The sequence below is a fragment of the Paramisgurnus dabryanus genome, chromosome 8, assembly GCF_030506205.2.
Source record: "Paramisgurnus dabryanus chromosome 8, PD_genome_1.1, whole genome shotgun sequence".
Taxonomy (NCBI): domain Eukaryota; kingdom Metazoa; phylum Chordata; class Actinopteri; order Cypriniformes; family Cobitidae; genus Paramisgurnus; species Paramisgurnus dabryanus.
The window spans coordinates 41,345,709-41,369,537 of record NC_133344.1 but is presented as its reverse complement, the minus strand read 5'-3'; the positions used below and the strand labels follow the sequence as shown (position 1 = coordinate 41,369,537).

General features: G+C 43.8%; 1 protein-coding gene across 2 annotated transcripts in view; it reads right to left on the bottom strand.

Annotated features, from left to right (window-relative positions):
* Window positions 1-23,829, bottom strand: part of LOC135771541 (protein NLRC3-like) — a 48,890-nt gene that overhangs the window by 21,324 nt on the left and 3,737 nt on the right. For both annotated transcript variants that reach the window (XM_065281844.2, XM_073815630.1), the window contains 2 exons: window positions 23,515-23,610; window positions 19,938-21,755 (listed from right to left, as the gene is read on the bottom strand). In XM_065281844.2, coding sequence (XP_065137916.1) covers window positions 19,938-21,755; window positions 23,515-23,610 — 1,914 coding nt within the window. The remainder of the gene's footprint in view (window positions 1-19,937; window positions 21,756-23,514; window positions 23,611-23,829) is intronic.

Sequence of the window (23,829 nt, the reverse complement as noted above, 5' to 3'; positions counted from 1 at the left end):
AATTAGCATAAAGCTAGCACGAAACTAGCATGAAGCTAGTATGACTTAGCATGGAGCTAGCATAAGGCTAACATGACCAAAAGACCCAACCCCCATGTCTCTATGATGTTCGGATCCAGAGATATAAGGCTTTGTTTATTATGTTGCTAGGGTGCTCATATTTGGTTGCTAGGGGCGTGGCTTAATACCTCAATAAGAATCCTCCGAGACTGATTGGATGCCTGAGTAAAATGAGCCCACCCCTATGTCTCTGTGACACTGTGCTGCAAAGATATCCATCTGGGCATTTTATAATGGCAGTCTATGGGATATGTTGCTAGGGTGCCCAAAAATGGTTGCTAGGGGCGTGGCTTAATAGCTATGGGGCGATCCTGAGAGACTGATTGGATGCCTGACTAAATTGAGCCCACCCCCATGTCTCTACGACACTCTAAAGTGAAGATATTCCATCTGGGACGCTTTTATTCCCTTATATGGACATGTTCCCTGCCCCATTATAAGTCAATGGGGAAATTTGGGTGCCCCTTACACCCCAGGGGTGAAACTTACACCCCAATGTGAGGCATGTTCTTACAGAGCCTGCCAGCCTCTTCAAATGTGGTAACCCAGAAGTTTCTACAAATTTCTCGCTCGCAGCTATGACCCGTCAAAGTTTGTCGCAATGTTAAGTCAATGGAAAATTTGGGGTGTTTGAGCGCCCCGTTTAGGAATTCGGTAGGTCCCATCAGTTAGAAAAGTCATAGCACGCTAAGTCAGACCAGTCTGAAGACTTTTGGAAAGTTTGGTGAATGTAGCTTGAAAGCTCTAGGAGGAGTTACAGTCAAAAATTTTGGGGATCAGAAGAATAATAATAACTAGATAGGTACATTTCCTGAAGAAAATGTGAGTGGTGCTTGCCGTGGCAAATTTCAGGGGATAATTTATGATTATACTCCAAGCCAAAAGTAAAACGGTCCAACCCCTGTGTCTCTACGATGTTCTGATGCAGAGATATAAGGCTTTGTTTACTCTGTTGCTAGGGTACTGTATTTGGTTGCTAGGGAAAAAATTGGCATCCACTAGTGATTACACTCCGAGTCACGAGTCAAACTGTCCAAACCCCATGTCTCTACGATGTTCTGATGCGGAGATATAAGGCTTTGTTTACTCTGTTGCTAGGGTACTGTATTTGGTTGCTAGGGAAAAAAATGGCATCCACTAGTGATTACCCTCCGAGTCATGAGTCAAACGGTCCAACCCCCGTGTCTCTACGATGTTCTGATGCGGAGATATAAGGCTTTGTTTACTCTGTTGCTAGGGTACTGTATTTGGTTGCTAGGGAAAAAAATGGCATCCACTAGTGATTACCCTCAGAGTCATGAGTCAAACGGTCCAACCCCTGTGTCTCTACGATGTTCTGATGCGGAGATATAAGGCTTTGTTTACTCTGTTGCTAGGGTACTGTATTTGGTTGCTAGGGGAAAAAATGGCATCCACTAGTGATTACCCTCCGAGTCACGAGTCAAACGGTCCAAACCCCATGTCTCTACGATGTTCTGATGCGGAGATATAAGGCTTTGTTTACTCTGTTGCTAGGGTACTGTATTTGGTATCTAGGGAAAAAAATGGCATCCACTAGTGATTACCCTCCGAGTCATGAGTCAAACGGTCCAACCCCCGTGTCTCTACGATGTTCTGATGCGGAGATATAAGGCTTTGTTTACTCTGTTGCTAGGGTACTGTATTTGGTTGCTAAGGAAAAAAATGGCATCCACTAGTGATTACCCTCCGAGTCACGAGTCAAACGATCCAACCCCCGTGTCTCTACGATGTTCTGATGCGGAGATATAAGGCTTTGTTTACTCTGTTGCTAGGGTACTGTATTTGGTTGCTAGGGGAAAAAATGGCATCCACTAGTGATTACCCTCCGAGTCACGAGTCAAATGGTCCAAACCCCGTGTCTTTACGATGTTCTGATGCGGAGATATAAGGCTTTGTTTACTCTGTTGCTAGGGTACTGTATTTGGTTGCTAGGGAAAAAAATGGCATCCACTAGTGATTACCCTCCGAGTCACGAGTCAAACGGTCCAACCCCCGTGTCTCTACGATGTTCTGATGCGGAGATATAAGGCTTTGTTTACTCTGTTGCTAGGGTACTGTATTTGGTTGCTAGGGAAAAAAATGGCATCCACTAGTGATTACCCTCCGAGTCATGAGTCAAACGGTCCAACCCCTGTGTCTCTACGATGTTCTGATGCGGAGATATAAGGCTTTGTTTACTCTGTTGCTAGGGTACTGTATTTGGTTGCTAGGGAAAAAAATGGGATCCACTAGTGATTACCCTCCGAGTCATGAGTCAAACGGTCCAACCCCCGTGTCTCTACGATGTTCTGATGCGGAGATATAAGGCTTTGTTTACTCTGTTGCTAGGGTACTGTATTTGGTTGCTAGGGAAAAAAATGGCATCCACTAGTGATTACCCTCCGAGTCATGAGTCAAACGGTCCAACCCCCGTGTCTCTACGATGTTCTGATGCGGAGATATAAGGCTTTGTTTACTCTGTTGCTAGGGTACTGTATTTGGTTGCTAGGGAAAAAAATGGGATCCACTAGTGATTACCCTCCGAGTCACGAGTCAAACGGTCCAAACCCCATGTCTCTACGATGTTCTGATGCGGAGATATAAGGCTTTGTTTACTCTGTTGCTAGGGTACTGTATTTGGTTGCTAGGGAAAAAAATGGCATCCACTAGTGATTACCCTCCGAGTCATGAGTCAAACGGTCCAACCCCCATGTCTCTACGATGTTCTGATGCGGAGATATAAGGCTTTGTTTACTCTGTTGCTAGGGTACTGTATTTGGTTGCTAGGGGCGTGGCTTGGGAGTGGCCAATGATGTGCCCAGTGATTACACTCCGAGTCACAAGTAAAACGGTCCAACCCCCGTGTCTCTACGATGTTCTGATGCGGAGATATAAGGCTTTGTTTACTCTGTTGCTAGGGTACTGTATTTGGTTGCTAGGGAAAAAAATGGCATCCACTAGTGATTACCCTCCGAGTCATGAGTCAAACGGTCCAACCCCCGTGTCTCTACGATGTTCTGATGCGGAGATATAAGGCTTTGTTTACTCTGTTGCTAGGGCACTGTATTTGGTTGCTAGGGGCGTGGCTTGGGAGTGGCCAATGATGCGCCCAGTGATTACACTCCGAGTCACAAGTAAAACGGTCCAACCCCCGTGTCTCTACGATGTTCTGATGCGGAGATATAAGGCTTTGTTTACTCTGTTGCTAGGGTACTGTATTTGGTTGCTAGGGGCGTGGCTTGGGAGTGGCCAATGATGTGCCCAGTGATTACACTCCGAGTCACAAGTAAAACGGTCCAAACCCCGTGTCTCTACGATGTTCTGATGCGGAGATATAAGGCTTTGTTTATTCGGTTGCTAGGGTGCTCAAATTTGGTTGCTAGGGTCGTGGCTTGGGAGTGGCCAATGATGTGCCCAATTGTTACACCCCTAGTCACAAGTAAAACGGTCCAAACCCCGTGTCTCTACGATGTTCTGATGCGGAGATATAAGGCTTTCTTTATTCGGTTGCTAGGGTGCTCAAATTTGGTTGCTAGGGGCGTGGCTTGGGAGTGGCCAATGATGTGCCCAATTGTTACACCCCTAGTCACAAGTAAAACGGTCCAACCCCCGTGTCTCTACGATGTTCTGATGCCGAGATATAACTGTTTGAATTTTATGTTGCTAGGGTGCTCAAAAGTGGTTGCTAGGGGCGTGGCTTAATACCTATGTAAGGATCCTGAGAGACTGATTGGATGTCTGAGTAAAATGAGCCCACCCCCATGTCTCTATGACACTGTGGCGCAAAGATATCCATCTGGGCATTTTATAATGGCAGTCTATGGGAGATGTTGCTAGGGTGCCCAAAATTGTTGCTAGGGGCGTGGCTTAATAGCTCTGGGATGATCCTAAGAGACTGATTGGATGCCCGAGTAAAATGAGCCCACCCACTTATCTCTACGACACTGTAAAGCAAAGATATCTCATCTGGAACTGTTTTATTCCCTTATATGGGCATGTTTCCTGCCCCATTATAAGTCAATGGGAATTTTCGGGTGTCGCTTACACCCCAGGGGTACAACTTACACCCCATTGTGATCCATGTTCTTACAGAGTCTACCACCCTCTTCAAATGTTGTAACCCACATGTTTCTACAAAATCCTTGAGCGGAGCTATGACCCATCAAAGTTGGGCGTAATGTTAAGTCAATGGGATTTTTTGGGTGGTTTTTCGCCCCCCTTTCGAAAACCTTGCATCCGATCGCTTATAAAAGTCATAGCAGACGTGTCCTCAATTAGCCGGTCGTTTTGAGCACTGTTTCATTGGTCTACGACAAACCGTGCGGGACGAGTTACGCGCCGAAAAAGTGTCCAGATATAAGAATAATAAATAAATAAATAATAAGTATGAGCAATAATAATAGTGATGCCTTGCATAAATGCAAGCACCACTAATAATAACTAGATAGGTACATTTCCTGAAGAAAATGTGAAGTGGTGCTTGCCGTGGCAAAATTCTGGGGACCATATATGATTATACTCCAAGCCAAAAGTAAAACGATCCAACTCCCATGTCTGTACGATGTTCTGATGCGGAGATATAAGGCTGTGTTTTTCCGGTTGCTAGGGTACTGTATTTGGTTGCTAGGGAAAAATTGCCATGCACTAGTGATTACCCTCCGAGTCACAAGTCAAACGGTCCAACCCCCGTGTCTCTACAATGTTCTGATGCGGAGATATAAGGCTTTGTTTACTCTGTTGCTAGGGTACTGTATTTGGTTGCTATGGAAAACAATGGCATCCACTAGTGATTACCCTCCGAGTCACGAGTCAAACGGTCCAACCCCCGTGTCTCTACGATGTTCTGATGCGGAGATATAAGGCTTTGTTTACTCTGTTGCTAGGGTACTGTATTTGGTTGCTAGGGATTAAAATTGGCATCCACTAGTGATTACCCTCCAAGTCACGAGTCAAACGGTCCAAAGCCCGTGTCTCTACGATGTTCTGATGCGGAGATATAAGGCTTTGTTTACTCTGTTGCTAGGGTACTGTATTTGGTTGCTAGGGAAAAAAATTGGCATCCCATAATGATTACACTCCGAGTCACCAGTCAAACGGTCCAACCCCTGTGTCTCTACGATGTTCTGATACGGAGATATAAGGCTTTGTTTACTCTGTTGCTAGGGTACTGTATTTGGTTGCTATGGAAAAAACTGGCATCCCATAATGATTACACTCCGAGTCACGAGTCAAAGGGTCCAACCCCCGTGTCTCTACGATGTTCTGATGCGGAGATATTAAGCTTTGTTTACTCTGTTGCTAGGGTACTATATTTGGTTGCTAGGGAAAAAATTGGCATCCCATAATGATTACACTCCGAGTCACGAGTCAAACGGTCCAACCCCCGTGTCTCTACGATGTTCTGATGCGGAGATATAAGGCTTTGTTTACTCTGTTGCTAGGGTACTGTATTTGGTTGCTATGGAAAAAACTGGCATCCCATAATGATTACACTCCGAGTCACGAGTCAAACGGTCCAACCCCCGTGTCTCTACGATGTTCTGATGCGGAGATATAAAGCTTTGTTTACTCTGTTGCTAGGGTACTATATTTGGTTGCTAGGGAAAAAATTGGCATCCCATAATGATTACACTCTGAGTCACGAGTCAAACGGTCCAACCCCCGTGTCTCTACGATGTTCTGATGCGGAGATATAAAGCTTTGTTTACTCTGTTGATAGGGTACTATATTTGGTTGCTAGGGAAAAAATTGGCATCCCATAATGATTACACGCCGAGTCACGAGTCAAACGGTCCAACCCCCGTGTCTCTACGATGTTCTGATGCGGAGATATAAGGCTTTGTTTACTCTGTTGCTAGGGTACTGTATTTGGTTGCTAGGGAAAAAATTGGCATCCCATAATAATAACACTCCGAGTCACGAGTCAAACGGTCCAACCCCCGTGTCTCTACGATGTTCTGATGCGGAGATATAAGGCTTTGTTTACTCTGTTGCTAGGGTACTGTATTTGGTTGCTAGGGAAAAAATTGGCATCCCATAATGATTACACTCCGAGTCACGAGTCAAACGGTCCAACCCCCGTGTCTCTACGATGTTCTGATGCGGAGATATAAGGCTTTGTTTACTCTGTTGCTAGGGTACTATATTTGGTTGCTAGGGAAAAAATTGGCATCCCATAATGATTACACTCCGAGTCACGAGTCAAACGGTCCAACCCCCGTGTCTCTACGATGTTCTGATGCGGAGATATAAGGCTTTGTTTACTCTGTTGCTAGGGTACTGTATTTGGTTGCTATGGAAAAAACTGGCATCCCATAATGATTACACTCCGAGTCACGAGTCAAACGGTCCAACCCCCGTGTCTCTACGATGTTCTGATGCGGAGATATAAAGCTTTGTTTACTCTGTTGCTAGGGTACTATATTTGGTTGCTAGGGAAAAAATTGGCATCCCATAATGATTACACTCTGAGTCACGAGTCAAACGGTCCAACCCCCGTGTCTCTACGATGTTCTGATGCGGAGATATAAGGCTTTGTTTACTCTGTTGCTAGGGTACTGTATTTGGTTGCTATGGAAAAAACTGGCATCCCATAATGATTACACTCCGAGTCACGAGTCAAACGGTCCAACCCCCGTGTCTCTACGATGTTCTGATGCGGAGATATAAAGCTTTGTTTACTCTGTTGCTAGGGTACTATATTTGGTTGCTAGGGAAAAAATTGGCATCCCATAATGATTACACGCCGAGTCACGAGTCAAACGGTCCAACCCCCGTGTCTCTACGATGTTCTATTGCGAAGATATAAGGCTTTGTTTACTCTGTTGCTAGGGTACTGTATTTGGTTGCTAGGGAAAAAATTGGCATCCCATAATAATAACACTCCGAGTCACGAGTCAAATGGTCCAACACCCGTGTCTCTACGATGTTCTGATGCGGAGATATAAGGCTTTGTTTACTCTGTTTGCTAGGGTACTGTATTTGGTTGCTAGGGAAAAAGTTGGCATCCCATAATGATTACACTCCGAGTCACGAGTCAAACGGTCCAACCCCCGTGTCTCTACGATGTTCTGATGCGGAGATATAAGGCTTTGTTTACTCTGTTGCTAGGGTACTGTATTTGGTTGCTAGGGAAAAAATTGGCATCCCATAATGATTACACTTTAAGTCACGAGTCAAACGGTCCAACCCCCGTGTCTCTACGATGTTCTGATGCGGAGATATAAGGCTTTGTTTACTCTGTTGCTAGGGTACTGTATTTGGTTGCTAGGTAAAAAATTGGCATCCCATAATGATTACACTCCGAGTCACTAGTCAAACGGTCCAACCCCCGTGTCTCTACGATGTTCTGATGCGGAGATATAACTGTTTGAATTTTATGTTGCTAGGGTGCTCAAAAATGGTTGCTAGGGGCGTGGCTTAATACCTATGTAAGGATCCTGAGAGACTGATTGGATGCCTGAGTAAAATGAGCCCACCCCCATGTCTATATGACACTGTGGTGCAAAGATATCCATCTGGGCATTTTATAATGGCAGTCTATGGGAGATGTTGCTAGGGTGCCCAAAATTGTTGCTAGGGGCGTGGCTTAATAGCTCTGGGATGATCCTGAGGGACTGATTGGATGCCCGAGTGAAATGAGCCCACCCACTTATCTCTAGGACACTGTAAAGCAAAGATATTCCATCTGGACCTGTTTTATTCCCTTATATGGGCATGTTTCCTGCCCCATTATAAGTCAATGGGAATTTTCGGGTGCCTCTTACACCCCAGGGGTACAACTTACACCCCAATGTCATGTATGTTCTTATAGAGTCTACCACCCTCTTCAAATGTTATAACCCACATGTTTCTACAAAATCCTCGAGCGGAGCTATGACCCGTCAAAGTTCGGCGCAATGTTAAGTCAATGGGATTTTTTGGGTGATTTTTTGCCCCCCTTTCGGAAATCCTGCACCCGATCCCTTATAAAAGTCATAGCACACCTCTCCTCAATAAACCGGTCGATTTGAGCCCTCTTTCATGGGACTACGGCAAACCGTGCGGGACGAGTTACGCGCCGAAAAAACGTGCAGACATAAGAATAAAATATAATAATAATATCCCTGAGGAATAGTAATAGTGATGCCTTGCATAAATGCAAGCACCACTAATAACTAGATAGGTACATTTCCTGAAGAAAATGTGAGTGGTGCTTGCCGTGGCAAAATTCTGGGGACCATATATGATTATACTCCAAGCCAAAAGTTAAACGATCCAACTCCCGTGTCTGTACGATGTTCTGATGTGGAGATATAAGGCTGTGTTTATCCGGTTGCTAGGGTACTGTATTTGGTTGCTAGGGAAAAATTTGGCATCCCATAATGATTACACTCTGAGTCACGAGTCATACGGTCCAACCCCCGTGTCTCAACGATGTTCTGGTGCAGAGATATAAGGCTTTGTTTATTCGGTTGCTAGGGTACTGTATTTGGTTGCTAGGGAAAATTTTGACATCCCATAATGATTACACTCTGAGTCACGAGTCAAACGGTCCAACCCCCGTGTCTCTACGATGTTCTGATGCGGAGATATAAGGCTTTGTTTACTCTGTTGCTAGGGTACTGTATTTGGTTGCTAGGGAAAAAATTGGCATCCCATAATGATTACACTCTGAGTCACGAGTCAAACGGTCCAACCCCCATGTCTCTACGATGTTCTGATGCGGAGATATAAGGCTTTGTTTACCCTGTTGCTAGGGTACTGTATTTGGTTGCTAGGGAAAAAATTGGCATCCCATAATGATTACACTCTGAGTCACGAGTCAAACGGTCCAACCCCCATGTCTCTACGATGTTCTGATGCTGAGATATAAGGCTTTGTTTACTCTGTTGCTAGGGTACTATATTTGGTTGCTAGGGAAAAAATTGGCATCCCATAATGATTACAATCTGAGTCACGAGTCAAACGGTCCAACCCCCGTGTCTCTACGATGTTCTGATGCTGAGATATAAGGCTTTGTTTACTCTGTTGCTAGGGTACTATATTTGGTTGCTAGGGAAAAAATTGGCAGACCATAATGATTACACCCTGAGTCACGAGTCAAACGGTCCAACCCCCATGTCTCTACGATGTTCTGATGCGGAGATATAAGGCTTTGTTTACTCTGTTGCTAGGGTACTGTATTTGGTTGCTAGGGAAAAAATTGGCATCTCATAGTGATTACCCGCCGAGTCACGAGTCAAACGGTCCAACCCCCATGTCTCTACGATGTTCTGATGCGGAGATATAAGGCTTTGTTTACTCTGTTGCTAGGGTACTGTATTTGGTTGCTAGGGGCGTGGCTTGGGAGTGGCCAATGATGTGCCCAGTGATTACACTCCGAGTCACAAGTAAAACGGTCCAACCCCCGTGTCTCTACGATGTTCTGATGTGGAGATATAAGGCTGTGTTTATCCGGTTGCTAGGGTACTGTATTTGGTTGCTAGGGAAAAATTTGGCATCCCATAATGATTACACTCTGAGTCACGAGTCATACGGTCCAACCCCCGTGTCTCAACGATGTTCTGGTGCAGAGATATAAGGCTTTGTTTATTCGGTTGCTAGGGTACTGTATTTGGTTGCTAGGGAAAATTTTGACATCCCATAATGATTACACTCTGAGTCACGAGTCAAACGGTCCAACCCCCGTGTCTCTACGATGTTCTGATGCGGAGATATAAGGCTTTGTTTACTCTGTTGCTAGGGTACTGTATTTGGTTGCTAGGGAAAAAATTGGCATCCCATAATGATTACACTCTGAGTCACGAGTCAAACGGTCCAACCCCCATGTCTCTACGATGTTCTGATGCGGAGATATAAGGCTTTGTTTACCCTGTTGCTAGGGTACTGTATTTGGTTGCTAGGGAAAAAATTGGCATCCCATAATGATTACACTCTGAGTCACGAGTCAAACGGTCCAACCCCCATGTCTCTACGATGTTCTGATGCTGAGATATAAGGCTTTGTTTACTCTGTTGCTAGGGTACTATATTTGGTTGCTAGGGAAAAAATTGGCATCCCATAATGATTACAATCTGAGTCACGAGTCAAACGGTCCAACCCCCGTGTCTCTACGATGTTCTGATGCTGAGATATAAGGCTTTGTTTACTCTGTTGCTAGGGTACTATATTTGGTTGCTAGGGAAAAAATTGGCAGACCATAATGATTACACCCTGAGTCACGAGTCAAACGGTCCAACCCCCATGTCTCTACGATGTTCTGATGCGGAGATATAAGGCTTTGTTTACTCTGTTGCTAGGGTACTGTATTTGGTTGCTAGGGAAAAAATTGGCATCTCATAGTGATTACCCGCCGAGTCACGAGTCAAACGGTCCAACCCCCATGTCTCTACGATGTTCTGATGCGGAGATATAAGGCTTTGTTTACTCTGTTGCTAGGGTACTGTATTTGGTTGCTAGGGGCGTGGCTTGGGAGTGGCCAATGATGTGCCCAGTGATTACACTCCGAGTCACAAGTAAAACGGTCCAACCCCCGTGTCTCTACGATGTTCTGATGCGGAGATATAAGGCTTTGTTTACTCTGTTGCTAGGGTACTGTATTTGGTTGCTAGGGGCGTGGCTTGGGAGTAGCCAATTATGTGCCCAGTGATTACACTCCGAGTCACAAGTAAAACGGTCCAACCCCCGTGTCTCTACGATGTTCTGATGCGGAGATATAAGGCTTTGTTTACTCTGTTGCTAGGGTACTGTATTTGGTTGCTAGGGGCGTGGCTTGGGAGTGGCCAATGATGTGCCCAGTGATTACACTCCGAGTCACAAGTAAAACGGTCCAAACCCCGTGTCTCTACGATGTTCTGATGCGGAGATATAAGGCTTTGTTTATTCGGTTGCTAGGGTGCTCAAATTTGGTTGCTAGGGGCGTGGCTTCGGAGTGGCCAATGATGTGCCCAATTGTTACACCCCTAGTCACAAGTAAAATGGTCCAACCCCCGTGTCTCTACGATGTTCTGATGCCGAGATATAACTGTTTGTATTTTATGTTGCTAGGGTGCTCAAAAGTGGTTGCTAGGGGCGTGGCTTAGTAAGTCTGTAAGGATCCTGAGAGACTGATTGGATGCCTGAGTAAAATGAGCCCACCCCCATGTCTCTATGACACTGTGGTGCAAAGATATCCATCCGGGCATTTTATAATGGCAGTCTATGGTATAGGTTGCTAGGGTGCCCAAAATGGTTGCTATGGTAACCTTACACCCCATTGTGGGGGACGTCCTGACAGAGTCTAGCACCCTCTTCAAATTTAGTTACCCACATGTTTCTATGAAATCCTGGCTCGGACCTATGACCCGTCAAAATTTTTGCAATGGTAAGTCTATGGGATTTTGCCCCATTGACTTTTCATTGGGGCACTTTTGGGCACCTCTTACACCCCAGGGGTACAACTTACACCCCATTGTGATCTATGTTTTTACAGAGCCTACCACCCTCTTCAAATGTTGTAACCCACATGTTTCTACAAAATCCACGAGCGGAGCTATGACCCATCAAAGTTGGGCCCAATGTTAAGTCAATGGGATTTTTGGGGTGGTTTTACGCCCCCCTTTCGGAAATCCTGCACCCGATCCCTTATAAAAGTCATAGCACACCTCTCCTCAATAATCCGGTCGATTTGAGCCCTCTTTCATGGGTCTACAACAAAGCGTGCGGGACGAGTTAATCGCCGAAAAAAGTGTCCGGATGTAAGAATAAAATATAACTAGATAGGTACATTTCCTGAAGAAAATGTGAAGTGGTGCTTGCCGTGGCAAATTTCGGGGGACAATATATGATTATACTCCAAGCCAAAAGTAAAACAATTCAACCCACATGTCTCTACGATATTCTGATGCGAAGATATAAGGCTTTGTTTATTCGGTTGCTAGGGTACTGTATTTGGTTGCTAGGGAGAAAATTGGCATCCACTAGTGATTACACTCCGAGTCACGAGTCAAACGGTCAAACCCCCGTGTCTCTACGATGTTCTGATGCGGAGATATAAGGCTTTGTTTACTCTGTTGCTAGGGTACTGTATTTGGTTGCTAGGGAAAAAATTGGCATCTACTAGTGATTACACTCCGAGTCACGAGTCAAACGGTCCAACCCCCGTGTCTCTACGATGTTCTGATGCGGAGATATAAGGCTTTGTTTACTCTGTTGCTAGGGTACTGTATTTGGTTGCTAAGGAAAAAATTGGCATCCCATAATAATTACACTCCGAGTCACGAGTCAAACGGTCCAACCCCCGTGTCTCTACGATGTTCTGATGCGGAGATATAAGGCTTTGTTTACTCTGTTGCTAGGGTACTGTATTTGGTTGCTAGGGAAAAAATTGGCATCCCATAATAATTACACTCCGAGTCACGAGTCAAACGGTCCAACCCCCGTGTCTCTACGATGTTCTGATGCGGAGATATAAGGCTTTGTTTACTCTGTTGCTAGGGTACTGTATTTGGTTGCTAGGGAAAAAATTGGCATCCCATAATAATTACACTCCGAGTCACGAGTCAAACGGTCCAACCCCCGTGTCTCCACGATGTTCTGATGCTGAGATATAAGGCTTTGTTTACTCTGTTGCTAGGGTACTGTATTTGGTTGCTAGGGAAAAAATTTGCATCCCATAATGATTACACGCCGAGTCACTAGTCAAACGGTCCAACCCCCGTGTCTCTACGATGTTCTGATGCGGAGATATAAGGCTTTGTTTACTCTGTTGCTAGGGTACTGTATTTGGTTGCTAGGGAAAAAATTGGCATCCCATAATGATTACACTCCAAGTCAGGAGTCAAACGGTTCAACCCCCGTGTCTCTACGATGTTCTGATGCGGAGATATAAGGCTTTGTTTACTCTGTTGCTAGGGTACTGTATTTGGTTGCTATGGAAAAAATTGGCATCCCATAATGATTACACTCTGAGTCACGAGTCAAACGGTCCAACCCCCGTGTCTCTACGATGTTCTGATGCAGAGATATAACTGTTTGAATTTTATGTTGCTAGGGTGCTCAAAAGTGGTTGCTAGGGGCGTGGCTTAAAAGCTTTGGGAATATCCTGATAGACTGATTGGATGTCTGAGTAAAATGAGCCCACCCCCTTGTCTTTACGACATTGTAAAGCAAAGATATCCCATCTGGAACTTTTATATTCCCTTATATGGGCATGTTTCCTGCCCCATTATAAGTCAATGGGAACATTCGGGTGCCTCTTACACCCCAGGGGTACAACTTACACCCCATTGTGATGTATGTTCTTACAGAGTCTACCACCCTCTTCAAATAATGTAACCCACATGTTTTTACAAAATCCTCGCTCGTACCTATGACCCGTCAAAGTTTTTGCAATGTTAAGTCTATGGGATTTTCCCCCATTGACTTTTCATTAGGGCACTTTTGGGAGCCTCTTACACCCCAGGGGTACAACTGACACCCCATTGTGATGTATGTTCTTACAGAGTCTACCACCCTCTTCAAATGTTGTAACCCACATGTTTCTACAAAATCCTCGAGCGGAGCTATGACTCGTCAAAGTTGGGCGCAATGTTAAGTCAATGGGATTTTTCGGGTGGTTTTTCGCCCCCCTTTCGGAAATCCTGCACCCGATCGCTTATAAAAGTCATAGCACACCTCTCCACAATAAGCCGGTCGATTTGAGCCCTCTTTCATGGGTCTACGACAAACCGTGCGGGACGAGTTAGGTGCCGAAAAAACGTGCAGATGTAAGAATAAAATATAACTAGATAGGTACATTTCCTGAAGAAAATGTGAAGTGGTGCTTGCCGTGGCAAATTTCGAGTGACAATTTGTGATTGTACTCCAAGCCAAAAGTAAAATGGTCCAACCCCCGTGTCTCTACGATGTTCTGATGCAGAGATATAAGGCTTTGTTTATTTGGTTGCTAGGGTACTGTATTTGGTTGCTAGGGAAAAAAATTGGCATCCACTAGTGATTACACTCCGAGTCACGAGTCAAACGGTCCAACCCCCGTGTCTCTACGATGTTCTGATGCAGAGATATAAGGCTTTGTTTACTCCGTTGCTAGGGTGTTCATATTTGGTTGCTAGGGGCGTGGCTAAACACCTCTTGGCATCCACTAGTGATTACCCTTCAAGTCAAGATGTAAAACGGTCCAACCACCGTGTCTCTACGATGTTCTGATGTGGAGATATTAGGCTTTGTTTATTCGGTTGCTAGGGTACTGTATTTGGTTGCTAGGGAAAAAAATGGCATCCACTAGTGATTACACTTCGAGTCACGAGTCAAACGGTCCAACCCCCGTGTCTCTACGATGTTCTGATGCAGAGATATAAGGCTTTGTTTATTCGGTTGCTAGGGTACTGTATTTGGTTGCTAGGGAAAAAAATGGCATCCACTAGTGATTACACTCCGAGTCACGAGTCAAACGGTCCAACCCCCGTGTCTCTACGATGTTCTGATGTGGAGAAATAAGGCTTTGTTTATTCCGTTGCTAGGTGTTCATATTTGGTTGCTAGGGGCGTGGCTTAACACCTCTTGGCTTGCACTAGTGATTACCCTTCGAGTCACGAGTAAAACGGTCCAACCCCCGTGTCTCTACGATGTTCTGATGCAGAGATATAAGGCTTTGTTTATTCCGTTGCTAGGGTGTTCATATTTGGTTGCTAGGGGCGTGGCTTAACACCTCTTGGCTTCCACTAGTGATTACACTTCGAGTCACGAGTCAAACGGTCCAACCCCCGTGTCTCTACGATGTTCTGATGTGGAGATATAAAGCTTTGTTTATTCCGTTGCTAGGTGTTCATATTTGGTTGCTAGGGGCGTGGCTTAACACCTCTTGGCTTCCACTAGTGATTACCCTTCGAGTCACGAGTAAAACGGTCCAACCCCCGTGTCTCTACGATGTTCTAATGCGAAGATATAAGGCTTTGTTTATTCCGTTGCTAGGGTGTTCATATTTGGTTGCTAGGGGCGTGGCTTAACACCTCTTGGCATCCACTAGTGATTTCCCTTCGAGTCACGAGTAAAACGGTCCAACCCCCGTGTCTCTACGATGTTCTGATGCGAAGATATAAGGCTTTGTTTACTCTGTTGCTAGGGTGTTCATATTTGGTTGCTAGGGGCGTGGCTTAACACCTCTTGGCATCAATTAGTGATTACCCTTCAAGTCACGAGTAAAACGGTCCAACCTCCATGTCTCTACGATGTTCTGATGCAGAGATATAAGGCTTTGTTTATTCCGTTGCTAGGGTGCTCAAATTTGGTTGCTAGGGGCGTGGCTTGGGAGTGGCCAATGATGTGGCCAGTGATTACACTCCGAGTCACAAGTAATATGGTCCAACCCCCGTGTCTCTACGATGTTCTGATTCCGAGATATAACTGTTTGAATTTTATGTTGCTAGGGTGCTAAAAAGTGGTTGCTAGGGGCGTGGCTTAATCCCTCTGTCAGGATCCTGAGAGACTGATTGGATGCCTGAGTAAAATGAGCCCACCCCCATGTCTCTATGACACTGTGGTGCAAAGATATCCATCTGGGCATTTTATAATGGCAGTCTATGGTATAGGTTGCTAGGGTGCCCAAAATGGTTGCTATGGTAACCTTACACCCCATTGTGGGGGACGTCCTGACAGAGTTGAGCACCCTTTTCAAATTTAGTAACCCACATGTTTCTATGAAATCCTGGCTCAGACCTATGACCCGTCAAAATTTTTGCAATGGTAAGTCTATGGGATTTTGCCCCATTGACTTTTCATTGGGCATTTTTGGGCACCTCTTACACCCCAGGGGTACAACTTACACCCCATTATGATGTATGTTCTTAGAGAGCCTACCACCCTCTTCAAATGTTGTAACCCACATGTTTCTACAAAATCCTCGAGCGGAGCTATGACTCGTCAAAGTTGGGCGCAATGTTAAGTCAATGGGATTTTTCGGGTGGTTTTTCGCCCCCCTTTCAGAAATCCTGCACCCGATCGCTTATAAAAGTCATAGCACACCTCTCCTCAATAATCCGGTCGATTTGAGCCTTCTTTCATGGGACTACGTTAAACCGTGCGGGACGAGTTACGCGCCGAAAAAGTGTCCAGAAAAAGAAGAATAATAACTAGATAGGTACATTTCCTGAAGAAAATGTGAGTGGTGCTTGCCGTGGCAAATTTCAGGGGATAATTTATGATTATACTCCAAGCCAAAAGTAAAACGGTCCAACCCCTGTGTCTCTACGATGTTCTGATGCAGAGATATAAGGCTTTGTTTACTCTGTTGCTAGGGTACTGTATTTGGTTGCTAGGGAAAAAATTGGCATCCACTAGTGATTACACTCCGAGTCACGAGTCAAACTGTCCAAACCCCATGTCTCTACGATGTTCTGATGCGGAGATATAAGGCTTTGTTTACTCTGTTGCTAGGGTACTGTATTTGGTTGCTAGGGAAAAAAATGGCATCCACTAGTGATTACCCTCCGAGTCATGAGTCAAACGGTCCAACCCCCGTGTCTCTACGATGTTCTGATGCGGAGATATAAGGCTTTGTTTACTCTGTTGCTAGGGTACTGTATTTGGTTGCTAGGGAAAAAAATGGCATCCACTAGTGATTACCCTCAGAGTCATGAGTCAAACGGTCCAACCCCTGTGTCTCTACGATGTTCTGATGCGGAGATATAAGGCTTTGTTTACTCTGTTGCTAGGGTACTGTATTTGGTTGCTAGGGGAAAAAATGGCATCCACTAGTGATTACCCTCCGAGTCACGAGTCAAACGGTCCAAACCCCATGTCTCTACGATGTTCTGATGCGGAGATATAAGGCTTTGTTTACTCTGTTGCTAGGGTACTGTATTTGGTATCTAGGGAAAAAAATGGCATCCACTAGTGATTACCCTCCGAGTCATGAGTCAAACGGTCCAACCCCCGTGTCTCTACGATGTTCTGATGCGGAGATATAAGGCTTTGTTTACTCTGTTGCTAGGGTACTGTATTTGGTTGCTAAGGAAAAAAATGGCATCCACTAGTGATTACCCTCCGAGTCACGAGTCAAACGATCCAACCCCCGTGTCTCTACGATGTTCTGATGCGGAGATATAAGGCTTTGTTTACTCTGTTGCTAGGGTACTGTATTTGGTTGCTAGGGGAAAAAATGGCATCCACTAGTGATTACCCTCCGAGTCACGAGTCAAATGGTCCAAACCCCGTGTCTTTACGATGTTCTGATGCGGAGATATAAGGCTTTGTTTACTCTGTTGCTAGGGTACTGTATTTGGTTGCTAGGGAAAAAAATGGCATCCACTAGTGATTACCCTCCGAGTCACGAGTCAAACGGTCCAACCCCCGTGTCTCTACGATGTTCTGATGCGGAGATATAAGGCTTTGTTTACTCTGTTGCTAGGGTACTGTATTTGGTTGCTAGGGAAAAAAATGGCATCCACTAGTGATTACCCTCCGAGTCATGAGTCAAACGGTCCAACCCCTGTGTCTCTACGATGTTCTGATGCGGAGATATAAGGCTTTGTTTACTCTGTTGCTAGGGTACTGTATTTGGTTGCTAGGGAAAAAAATGGGATCCACTAGTGATTACCCTCCGAGTCATGAGTCAAACGGTCCAACCCCCGTGTCTCTACGATGTTCTGATGCGGAGATATAAGGCTTTGTTTACTCTGTTGCTAGGGTACTGTATTTGGTTGCTAGGGAAAAAAATGGCATCCACTAGTGATTACCCTCCGAGTCATGAGTCAAACGGTCCAACCCCCGTGTCTCTACGATGTTCTGATGCGGAGATATAAGGCTTTGTTTACTCTGTTGCTAGGGTACTGTATTTGGTTGCTAGGGAAAAAAATGGGATCCACTAGTGATTACCCTCCGAGTCACGAGTCAAACGGTCCAAACCCCATGTCTCTACGATGTTCTGATGCGGAGATATAAGGCTTTGTTTACTCTGTTGCTAGGGTACTGTATTTGGTTGCTAGGGAAAAAAATGGCATCCACTAGTGATTACCCTCCGAGTCATGAGTCAAACGGTCCAACCCCCATGTCTCTACGATGTTCTGATGCGGAGATATAAGGCTTTGTTTACTCTGTTGCTAGGGTACTGTATTTGGTTGCTAGGGGCGTGGCTTGGGAGTGGCCAATGATGAGCCCAGTGATTACACTCTGAGTCACAAGTAAAACGGTCCAACCCCCGTGTCTCTACGATGTTCTGATGCGGAGATATAAGGCTTTGTTTACTCTGTTGCTAGGGCACTGTATTTGGTTGCTAGGGGCGTGGCTTGGGAGTGGCCAATGATGTGCCCAGTGATTACACTCCGAGTCACAAGTAAAACGGTCCAACCCCCGTGTCTCTACGATGTTCTGATGCGGAGATATAAGGCTTTGTTTACTCTGTTGCTAGGGTACTGTATTTGGTTGCTAGGGGCGTGGCTTGGGAGTGGCCAATGATGTGCCCAGTGATTACACTCCGAGTCACAAGTAAAACGGTCCAAACCCCGTGTCTCTACGATGTTCTGATGCGGAGATATAAGGCTTTGTTTATTCGGTTGCTAGGGTGCTCAAATTTGGTTGCTAGGGTCGTGGCTTGGGAGTGGCCAATGATGTGCCCAATTGTTACACCCCTAGTCACAAGTAAAACGGTCCAAACCCCGTGTCTCTACGATGTTCTGATGCGGAGAAATAAGGCTTTCTTTATTCGGTTGCTAGGGTGCTCAAATTTGGTTGCTAGGGGCGTGGCTTGGGAGTGGCCAATGATGTGCCCAATTGTTACACCCCTAGTCACAAGTAAAACGGTCCAACCCCCGTGTCTCTACGATGTTCTGATGCCGAGATATAACTGTTTGAATTTTATGTTGCTAGGGTGCTCAAAAGTGGTTGCTAGGGGCGTGGCTTAATACCTATGTAAGGATCCTGAGAGACTGATTGGATGTCTGAGTAAAATGAGCCCACCCCCATGTCTCTATGACACTGTGGCGCAAAGATATCCATCTGGGCATTTTATAATGGCAGTCTATGGGAGATGTTGCTAGGGTGCCCAAAATTGTTGCTAGGGGCGTGGCTTAATAGCTCTGGGATGATCCTAAGAGACTGATTGGATGCCCGAGTAAAATGAGCCCACCCACTTATCTCTACGACACTGTAAAGCAAAGATATCTCATCTGGAACTGTTTTATTCCCTTATATGGGCATGTTTCCTGCCCCATTATAAGTCAATGGGAATTTTCGGGTGTCGCTTACACCCCAGGGGTACAACTTACACCCCATTGTGATCCATGTTCTTACAGAGTCTACCACCCTCTTCAAATGTTGTAACCCACATGTTTCTACAAAATCCTTGAGCGGAGCTATGACCCATCAAAGTTGGGCGTAATGTTAAGTCAATGGGATTTTTTGGGTGGTTTTTCGCCCCCCTTTCGAAAACCTTGCATCCGATCGCTTATAAAAGTCATAGCAGACGTGTCCTCAATTAGCCGGTCGTTTTGAGCACTGTTTCATTGGTCTACGACAAACCGTGCGGGACGAGTTACGCGCCGAAAAAGTGTCCAGATATAAGAATAATAAATAAATAAATAATAAGTATGAGCAATAATAATAGTGATGCCTTGCATAAATGCAAGCACCACTAATAATAAGTATGGGGAATAATAATAGTGATGCCTTGCATAAATGCAAGCACCACTAATAATATCCCTGAGCAATAGTAATAGTGATGCTTTGCATAAATGCAAGCACCACTAATAATAATAAGCTTAGATCGAAGAACAGTATGTTGGCTTTGTCAAGCCAACATAATTAAACCCTTGAGACTCTTGGTAAGAATGATTCTCCTAAAATATGAATTTAAAAATAAAATCATTAAATAAAGTCAATGTTTTAATATATTACCTGTCAGCAGACTTCTTAGTTTTACTTACTTGAGTTTTTTGGTTTCTTTAATCACAGGCTGCAGTTTCACAATGGCTTCATCTGCTATTTTTGAAGCTCCAATAAATGGATTTAGATCAAGTTCATCCAAATTCTGCTGAGATGTCAGCAACAAAAAAACTAAAGATGCCCACTGTGAAGAGGATAGTTTAGAGTTTCCTACTGATGCAGATGTCACATAATGTTGAATCTCCTGCACCAGTGAATCAGCACTCAGTTCACTCAGACAGTAAATTAGATTGATGGATTTCTCTGGAGACAAATTCTCATTCATCTTCTGTTTAATGTACTCAACAGTTTTCACTTTCTTGTAGGAGCAACTTTTCATCTGTGTCAGTAGATCCTGTAAGAGAATCTGATTGGACTCCAGTGAAAGACCCAGAAGAAAACGCAGGAAAAGATCCAGATGTCCATTCTTACTTTGTAAAGCTTCATATACAGCTCGCTGATGTAACTCAGATAATGAATCATGTTCTGATGATTTAGGTTTCATTGTTTCCAAAATTTTTGCAATCCCGGAAGGTTCAGGTATTTGATCAAACACATATCTGTCGTTGTTTGTGAGGGAAAAATGAGCATAAAGAGCTGCTAGATGTTCCTGGATGCTGAGATGAACAAAGCAGTAAACTTTTCCCTGATACAAACCAAATTCCTCTCTGAAGATTTGAGTACACAATCCTGAGTAAACTGATGCTTCTGCTACATCAATGCCACACTCTCTAAGGTCTTCATCATAGAAGATCAGATTGCCTTTCACAAGATGCTCAAAAGCCAGTTTCCCCAATTTAAAGATCATCTCTTCATCTTTCACTTTATTGTCATAATCCTTCTGATGTTTGATGTTAGTCTGAATGATCAGGAAGTGTGTGTACATTTGTGTGAGAGTCTTGGGGATCTCTTGACTCTCTGCTTCACTCAACATTCTTTCTAGAACAGTGGCTGAAATCCAGCAGAAGACTGGGATGTGACACATGATGTAGAGACTCCTGGATGACTTCAGGTGTGAGATGATTTGATCAGACAGACTCTCATCACTGATTCTCTTCCTGAAGTATTCCTCCTTCTGTGGATCACTGAAGCCTCGTACCTCTGTGACTCGATCAACACACTCAGAGGGGATGAGATCAGCTGCTGCTGGTCTGGAGGTGATCCAAATGAGAGCAGAGGGAAACAGATTCCCCTTGATGAGGTTTGTCAGCATCACGTCCACTGAGGTTGATTCATTTACATCACACAACCTCACACTGCTGTGAAAATCCAGAGACAGACGACACTCATCCAAACCATCAAAGATGAACAACACTTTATATTCATCACTGGAGATTTCCATTTCTTTTGTTTCTGGGAAGAAAAGGTGAAGAAGATCTAAAAGACTGAGTGTTTTGTCCTTCATCAAATTCATCTCTCTGAAAGGAAGTGGAAATATGAGGTGGACGTCCTGATTCTCTTTCTCTTCAGCCCAGTCCAGAATGAACTTCTGTACAGAGACTGTTTTTCCAATGCCAGCGACTCCCTTTGTCAGCACACTTCTGATGTGTTTGTGTTGTTCAGGTAAAGGGTTAAAGATGTCATTACATTTGATTGGTGTCTCCTCTGTTGTTGTTCTTCTGGATTGTGTCTCAATCTGTCTCACCTCATGTTCACTATTGATCTCTCCACTTTCACTCTCTGTGATGTAGAGCTCGGTGTAGATCTCATTCAGTAGTGTTGGGTTTCTCTTATTTAATGTAACCTCATACAAACACTCAAACTTCTTCCTCAGATTTGATTTGAATATGTTCAGGACTTCAGCAAGATCATACTTGTAGCTGTAAAATATAAATACCAGATTATTACACAAACATAAAAAATGCATGGTGCAAAATAACTTTTGTACCATATAACACAGGACATATTATCAGGGCTTATAAAATGTTTCATTTATTTATAAAACAAACTAAACAATAATATCCAATGATTCACCTGAAACGAGGACCCATGTTTTCATCTAATTCTTGTGGTTGATTCTCATATTGCTCAATCATTATAAATGGTAAATGGACTGCATTTATCCACCTTATTATTCTTGATGTAAATGTGGGCACCGCCATCTTTGAGCTCATATGGTTTAAACTTCCGGAGAGCCAATACAGCTAATGGTAGTCCTATTGCGAGGGATACAAGTCTGCCGTTTTGACTGGCATTTTAATGCTTATTATGAAATCCAGGAAGACCGGCATTACTTGTACAGTTACGGGTTGCCATAATAGCTGAGTAATAGATTTGCTTATTTTTAAATAAGCAAATAATTTCATAATCTCATGTCTTATCTACAGCAAAATAATATTTCCATAAAACGAAAACAATACTGAATACATGTAATAGTAGTTTAATATGTTTATTATGGTTTGTTTAAATATCTTACAATGTGTTGAATGAGAAGCATAAGTTACTGCTGTCGGATTGCGTGATGTGTCGCCATAAAAACTCAAACAAGTCGATTAAAAATTGCGTTTAAATAAAAACTCACACCAGAAGGACAGTTGTGACATTTTAAAACATCACCTGAAAAGGTTAAAAACAAGAAGTCTCTGTATATTTCATATATTAAAAACTCGACAGACTGTCCCACTGTAGAGATACTGGTATGTCTCTGTGCTTTTATATTTGGGCATTGAAGACCCGTCACCCCTGAGGAACAACATGAAATGATTGAATATATCTTCATGTGATGTATCAGGACACTTCTTAATTTCATCCTCACACTGGCTCATACATGAAATTATGACCGTAATCATCATGGAAAACGCCGGCTCCGGTTCAGTGACAGTACGCACCAAAAGTCGCCGCCAATAATTCGCGCAAAGCGTCATGGGGCGTAGGAATAGTATGGATATAGCTCTTTCATAGACCCATGGCCATCCAAAGCGCTTTACATTCACATTCACCCATTCACTCACTCATTCATACACTGACGGCGGTTTCAGCCACCCAAGGCCCCATCCAGCTTGTCGGGAGCAACTGGGGTTAGGTGTCTTGCTCAAGGACACCTCAACACTTAGTCAGGTGGAGCAGTGGATTGTACCGCCAACCATCTATTTGTAGACAACTTACATGAACCACTGAGCCACTTTTATTATTTATAAAACAAACTAAACAATATTTCCAACAATTCACCTGAAATAAGGACTTATGTTTTCATCGAATTCTTGTGGTTGATTTTTACATTGCTCAATCATTATTTATAAAACAAACTAAACAATAATATCCAATGATTCACCTGAAATGAGGACTCATGTTTTCATCAAATTCTTGTGGTTGATTCTCATATTGCTCAAACATTATTTATAAAACAAACTAAACAATAATATCCAATGATTCACCTGAAATGAGGACTCATGTTTTCATCAAATTCTTGTGGTTGATTCTCATATTGCTCAATCATTATTTATAAAACAAACTAAATAATTATATCCAACAATTCACCTGAAATGATGACTCATGTTTTCATCGAATTTTGTGGTTGATTCTCATATTGCTCAATCATTATTTATAAAACAAACTAAACAATAATATCCAATGATTCACCTGAAATGAGGACTCATGTTTTCATCGAATTCTTGTGGTTGATTCTCATATTGCTCAATCATCCTCTCCTTACAGTCGGGTTCGGTTACATCTGGTCTGGAATTGAATCAAGAAACATTATTGTTATTAGTGTTTCTCATTTGTCAAATTGCATTTCTCATTACTTCAAAATTAGGGCTGCACGATAAATTGCATGTGATTGTCACGCGCATCTCGTCAGTAATGCCGGTTCCTTGATTAGTATTAAATCGCCATCAGCTGCTTTCAAGTGTAGCGACATTAACTGCACAAAGCCGTAGTTCACTGACAATTGGG